Genomic DNA, 7,225 nt, shown 5'->3' on the forward strand with positions numbered 1-7,225 from the left:
CTCCTTCCCCGCCTGGTCTCCACCGTCCCCTTCATCTCCCAGGTAAGATTAATGTCCCTTCATCCATCATCCGCGGAGACTGCCCTCCCCCAGGCGAGCAGAAAATCTGCTCTCAGATGAAACCTATTAGCCCCGAATTAGCAGCTTCGTGGAGCCAAACGAGGCTTTCCACCGTGGCCTTTGTTGGCGGAATTTAAGCATTTACATAGTGCTTTAGCACCGAACTGCGCGCAGGGTCTGGACACCGCGTGCAGATCCGGGCGCGGCGGCAGCTGCCTGGGACCACCCTGGCGGAGGCACCTGGGTCGGGCGGCAGGCGCACGGGCTAGGAGCGCGGCGCCTCATCCAGTGTTTTGCCTTGCTAGGTCATCTACGGGCGGCTGCGCTTTCAAAGAAATCGGCAGTTTCACTGGCTGAACCGAAGCTGGGTACTTGTGACCCGAAAGCCGGAGAAACACTTGACATCAATCCTTCTTTCCTGGAGAACGTTGGGGCCTCGCCGTTCTTCATGCTGACGGTTGGGAGCCTCGCGCTAACGGCCACTGGTGCCTCGGAACGCGGAGAGGCCTCAGCTTCCATCACCGCCTCGCGGGGCCTGGACGCGCGGGTAGCAACACCCGAGCGCCGCTGAAAACACAGGGGATTCGGGACACGTAAGGGGGAACGCGGTCTGCATGGGAATGAATCCGCAGGCTTTCCAGGCGCGCACAAAGTAAACGCAAACTCTTCGGCGAGCCCAGGTCTCCGGGTATCCATCCCTTCAGACAGAAATGGTCCTACTCGGACATCTGGCCCGAGAGAACTTTCCACCGAAAACTACCCCGAAGTGTCTGGAGCTCGCGCCGGTTCCGACAGGTGCAGGACCTCTCGCGCGGCCACGCCTCCAGCCTCTACTCCCCTGAGTCGGCTGCTTACGTCCGATGCTTAGCTCTTGAATGAAAGAGGGAGCCTGCGGCGAGGAGGGGCGACGGTGCGGGACGCCGGGGCCCAGGCTCATCCCACCCCCTTGCAAAGAGACTACAGTCCCGCGTGCTCCGCCGCGAGCGGCGCCCGGCGCCGGCGCCCAATCAATGCGCTCGGCAGGCCTGTGACGGTGTTCTGCCCGCCCCCTCGACGGCGATAAAAGGCCCCCGCGAAGGCGGCGCCACTGAGCACCTCCAGCTCCTGCGCCTCCGCACGGCCCTCAGGTTCCGTCTTTCGTGTGCTCTTCGTTGTACTTACCGGTCCCATTGTCCCGGTGGTCAGCCGCCAGTTCCTTATCTTCCTCAGTGCCCCGTCCGGGTTGACTGAGGCTTCTCCTTCCTTCTTTTTCTCCCTCTCTTCTGGGCAGCCGCCGTCCCCGGCGCCGTGCCTCACCTGGCCTGCGGGTGAGCAGCAGCGCAGCGCCCCTGCCCGGCGAGCTCGTCTTGCCCGGCCCCGCCCGTGCCACAGCGGCGGCGGCACTCCCCCAAGACTCCCTCTTCCCTGCAGAATGAAGAACCCGATGCTGGAGGTGGTTTCTCTGCTGCTGGAGAAGCTGCTCCTCATCTCCAAACTCTTCAGTTCGGGCTCCGCGGGAGAAGACAACGGGAGGAAAAGACTGTATGAAATCAGCTCTTTCCTCCGCGGCGACGTGCTGGAGGTGCCCCGGACCCACCTGACTCACTATGGCATCTACCTGGGTGACAACCGTGTCGCTCACCTGATGCCCGACATCCTGTTGGCTCTGACCGACGACAAGGGGCGCACGCAGAAGGTAGTCTCCAACAAGCGTCTCATTCTGGGCGTCATTGTCAAGGTGGCCAGCATCCGCGTGGACACGGTGGAAGACTTCGCCTATGGAGCCGACATCCTGGTCAACCACCTGGACGAGTCCTTGAAGAAGAAGGCGCTGCTCAACGAAGAAGTGGCGCGGAGGGCTGAGAAGCTCCTGGGCCTGACCTCCTACAGCCTACTGTGGGACAACTGCGAGCACTTCGTGACCTACTGCAGATATGGCACTCCCATCAGCCCCCAGGCCGATAAGGTACGACGTGTGATTCGCAGGGGAGGTGGGCTCGGTGGGGTTGCCCCCTCTCATCCCTGACCTTTTCTCTTCCCTGGGAGCAAGGATCTTCTTCCTGGACACCTCCCCCACCACTTCCACACCGTTCTTAAAGTTCTAGATTAACTAAGGAAAGCTCTGGTGTTCCTAAGGGAGGCTAGGTAAATAAATGGCGATGTCCTTTGCAGGATATCTCAAAATGAGCAGCGAAGGGGGATAGCAATGCAGGACTGCTTCCAGAGATTCCAAACAGCTGTCCAGTTATTGCTGCAGAAGTCTTCAGAGTGTCCACCCACAACGTAGTTCGAATGACAAAGGGCAGGTGACTGGCGGGGGTGGGGACTGGGGGGAATCACAGGACATCTGTGCGCTGGCAACTTTTCCTAAGAATTGCAACTGGAAGGGATTCCAGAGCTTGTATTTAATTCATAACACTATAAGTATATTGTGTGCCTGTAAAATAAGAAAGCATGCAGTTTTCTCCCTCAGTAAGATGCATAGAGTGAATTCCCCTTGCATAATAAAAACTATCAAAATCTTACTAGAGGACCTTATTCCTGTATCTTGTGCTTCAGAGAGGACTTTTCTTTGGTATTCTGAATTCTTTCTGGATTGGCTTTAATCTCCATGTAGACTTCCTCATTGTTAAGCATCCTTCACCCATTAGCCCCAGAGGTAGGCTACATTGTTTATGGATTCCTCAGAGATAAAAACAATTGATTTTCAAGAAGAACCATTAAATGTTGGAAGGTAATTTTTATGAGTACTTTGAAAAAACAGTATTAGAATTTAAGATTGTTAAATTAGCCAAAATCCAAAGGAAAAATGGATTTTTATTTTGTTTTGAAACCTCTTATCTTTAAAAATAGTTAACATTTTAAGCCTGCAACTTCACTTGCAATTGGAGGCTTTCTCAGCCTTCACTGCCCTTGTTAAAATAGTAATTGTTAATGTTCACCCTTCATTATGGAAATCTGGGTAATCACATAATGAGCTTTAGTGTTACTCTTCATGTTCAGATATTTTTTGGACCAAAAGATTCTGAGTCTATGTAACCAATTTCTAATTGCCTCACATCTTGATTAGATCTTTGACCCATGTGGCAAAATCCTTCTCTTTTGTGGCAGAGCATGAAAGTATTATGCTTTTATAAATCGTTGTATGAAACTCCTTGTAGATTTTATAGAGCCACAACAGACTCGATGTAGAAATTCTTTTCCAAGTAAAATAAAAATACAGTTAGAGCACTGTGCAATGATTCAAGAATCACAGCTCCAGTCCAGGCCTGTTTAGAAATGACATTTACAAACACTGGCCCCAAAACTGTACAAAAGCAAACATGTCACATTTACTTAAGAACCAAGCAAATAATTTCTCCAAGGGAAAAAAGTATTTCTATGCGGTAATGAGGAGTTACCCTTTCATGGAACACATATGGCACTGTATTATATATTTTTACAGAAAAACAGTACAAGCGCTTTTCTATGGTAGTAAAACATTTAATCTGCATAAACAACTAGTTGGAGTAGTTTTTCATCTTTGGAAACTTTGTCAGGTTTTACAGAAGTAGAGAAATGTTCTAATTGCTGTTGCTGCATAGCACCTCTTGTGAAACTGAGTTTTTGTCTTCACTTTGAATGGTCTAACAAACAGTTTGGCCACAGAGTAGATTTCCCGGGGAAAAAAATCCTTATCCCAAATTTTCTAATTCTTAGAACTGTTTTTTGAACATGCCGTAAGAGAATTAGGTCATTAATATGAGTTCTGAAGGAGGACTGGTTTCTACTTTTTAGAAACATAAGGAATTATTTGATTCCGAATTTGATTGTTGAGTTCTCCATATATACAACTATTATCAACTTAACATGATTGTTGCAAAGTTGACTCTAAAATTTGAATTTATAAAAACTCTCAAGTATACTTTACCTCAGGAAACCACCGCAATTAGTTTGAAAATGAACTGGAAAAAAAATCTTTTACTTATTTGTGGTAATACTCTTTTTTACAAGTTTAAAAATCATAAAATTATGGGATTTTTATATTGCTGTTGACAATATTTTGTAAACTAAATCCCTTTAATTAGTAACTATTACTATTCCATATGCTCATGTGCTTTTTCTTTTTACTTTGCTAATACTGCTTTTTCATTGCCAGGAATGAATGCAAATACTCTCTTTATTTTCTGAGGACTCAGTGCTCACAAAACTGTCTCTACAGTCTTCTTGACACCTAGAAATTTCCTACTGTTGAACACCACTAGAATGCCTCCTAGGCTGATGGTCAAGTGAACAGGAACAGGACATTAGATATAAGATGCTCCTTGAGAAAATCTGCTTTTGGGGGAAAGAGTCCACAATAAATCTGTTTGCCTTAATTATAAATTATTTGTGGAAAATGATACAACAAGCAGAACTGTATCAAGACAACTTACTCATTTACCTAAATATATATCTTCTATTATTTGCCAAGCTCTTGTTCTCACTGTTTTGAAAAATTCATTCTGTTTGATCCCTACCACATTAAGATAGTATCACCAATACCTTGTTAGTTTGGGAAAGAGACAAATCATGTTTGACCTACAAATAGACCAACAACTGGGTAACTACACGGATGTTTCACACTTGTTTAAATATTGTGTGAAAGTATGAATAGAGATAACCATACTATCAAGATAGTGTGTTAAAATATATTAAGCTTGTTCATTCTATTCATTAAGAATTTGGAAGCCTAGCTATTCAGTACTATTACAACCAGTTGTAGGAAACCCCCAAAGCATATACAATACCATGTCTAGAAAAGGAGCTTATAATGAGATCTATCAAAACTCATAAAAATGGGAATTAATTGCTAAATTTTGGCACTGACAGGTAGAGATAGTTGTCAACAGATATAGCAGTCATAATAATCATTGTAATACCTTACATTTATACAGCACAAAGAAGAATGCAGAGAACTTTTTGCATAAAATAACTCATTTGATCCTCACAACAACCTCAGTATTCCCAGGGAGAAGAGGGTCATCTGGACAGATAAAGTGATTTGAGGTCACACAGCCAGTGAGAGGTGAAGTCCGGACTCAAACATAGGCCATTACTTCTAAGAAAAGTTATTTTTCTAAGAAAAAAGTTACACATATTAGAAGAATGCATACTTTAGGGGTACGGACCAGATTTAATTTATCTTTATTTCTAGCAGCCAATTATGTGTCACATAATTGATGGTGAATTTAATTTATTTAGGTGGGGAATTGGATATGACAACAAAATTAGACTTTCTATGCCTTTAGATTTTGAGACTTATAAGAAAGTGCTCATTGGTATCACCAAATTTTAGAAAGACGAATTAGAGGAATTGAATCCACCAATATAATAGGCCAAACTCTATTCATTTTACTCAAGGTTAGAGACCTCTTTGTTCATCTAATTTTAGAATATGCTATTGTTATTGATAAGCAGTTTGTTGTTTTTAACCTTTAATCCTGAATAACTTTTATGTGGTTACATTCTCTATAGTCTTCTACAAAATTTTATATTTACAAAGGCAACTGCCATTATTAACTGAGTTGTCTAAAGTATCATTTCAATTACTGTGGGATGTGGAATCAAGAAACTGGATTGTTAATATCTTATTTTTTCCTAAGTCATAAGGGAATTTCTAGTTCTTCTGGTAGATAGAAAATAGGTGAGGAAACTGCTTTACTATTTGATACATGCCACCTTTCAAGTTTAGCTACCCTTCCTAATATTCTTAAATTTTATTTTCCAGTTTTGTGAGAATGTGAAGATAATTATTCGTGATCAGAGAAGTGTTCTTGCTTCAGCACTCTTGGGATTGGCCTCTATAGTCTGTATGGGCTTGGCGTCATATACTACCCTTCCTGCGATTTTTATTCCATTCTTCCTATGGATGGCTGGCTAACTCCACATCTCCGTGTCAGTGTGTGTATTCTATGTGTAAATATGTTTATAGAGTACAAATCAGTATAAGCATTTGTTGAGAAAAATGTGACCTGTAACACTGTGTTCTGGATAAAAATGTGATTAAGAATCACGCAAAGTGCTTACTGTGTAAGCCCAAGAACAAAGGCTTTCTTTATCAGGCAGTTCCATTTTAAAGAACCATCCAAACCTTGGAAACACGTAGCTTGTGATAGAATTCAGCAATACAGGAAAATCAGCCCTGAGATGACAGCCACAGGAGATTGTGTTATTTTTTTCTCCTGTAATTATTGTTCTGTTATGCCTGAATTTGAAGATTGGCAGACTCATTGAAGATTACTAGCTTTATTGTAAATTTATTCTGTTTCATTCAAAAACTTACATTAAAATGAAAGATTTCCTTCATTCATATGAAAATAAGTTTGATAGTTGGCCAAAAAAAAAAAAAAAAAAAACCCTCACAATCTTTTTTTCATGTATTGTGTATAATCCCAAATAAGTCAACAATATTTTATTTTTGAAACCAATATTGGCAAAGTTAAGGTTTAACAATAAAGTATCTAACCGTAAGGGATAGAAATCTGTGTTTTCCTGCAGAAATATATACTATAGCATTTAAACAATTTGATTTGACTTTACTTACTAGGAAGTCTGGAATTCATTATATTTTTTCCTTTTATATGCCACTGTGATTACTTTAAATAACTCTGAGAGGTAAATGAATATAGGATTGAAGTAATTTGGGTATTTGTGTGCACATCAAACATGCAGCTATGTGCATGCACACAAAGACAAATTAAGTTTGTTCTTGATTGCTTTATTAGACTAGTGTGTTTATTATACAACATGTGTAGATGCAAATATAAAAGTAAGTCCAATCTATTTTCATATGCCCTTGAATCTGTAGTGTAACTTGCATGTGTGTCATTGGATAGGTTATCTTTTAGAGCATTTATTAATGTACTGTATAATTTTTAAAAGCATTCAGATTTGATTCCTAGTCAGTTTTCTCCATTTCATATTTAAGCATAGTTTATGTCCTTAAAAGTAGGATACCATAGCAGTATATAAAACCCAAACAGGTAGGACTAAAGAAAATTACTGTTGGAAGTAATTTTTAAGTGCTTTAGTACTGCTAGGTATGGAAATTGATTTCATGGAGGGTGTTATAATATCAGGGTTGAGATGTAGCAGTGGCAAAACAAGTATTCAAGTACTTTTGCAAAATTAACAAATTCTAAAAATAAGCACGAGCTAGACTTGC

General features: G+C 42.1%; 1 protein-coding gene across 1 annotated transcript; it reads left to right on the forward strand.

Annotated features, from left to right (window-relative positions):
• The first annotated feature begins 1,471 nt into the window (after positions 1-1,471).
• Positions 1,472-6,207, forward strand: LRAT (lecithin retinol acyltransferase). The gene is made up of 2 exons (XM_063108819.1): positions 1,472-2,005; positions 5,789-6,207. The coding sequence occupies exons 1-2, from the start codon at positions 1,472-1,474 to the stop codon at positions 5,939-5,941; spliced, it is 687 nt and encodes a 228-aa protein (XP_062964889.1). The 3' UTR covers positions 5,942-6,207.
• The last annotated feature ends 1,018 nt before the right edge of the window (positions 6,208-7,225 follow it).

The sequence above is a fragment of the Cynocephalus volans genome, chromosome 9, assembly GCF_027409185.1.
Source record: "Cynocephalus volans isolate mCynVol1 chromosome 9, mCynVol1.pri, whole genome shotgun sequence".
Lineage (NCBI taxonomy): Eukaryota > Metazoa > Chordata > Mammalia > Dermoptera > Cynocephalidae > Cynocephalus > Cynocephalus volans.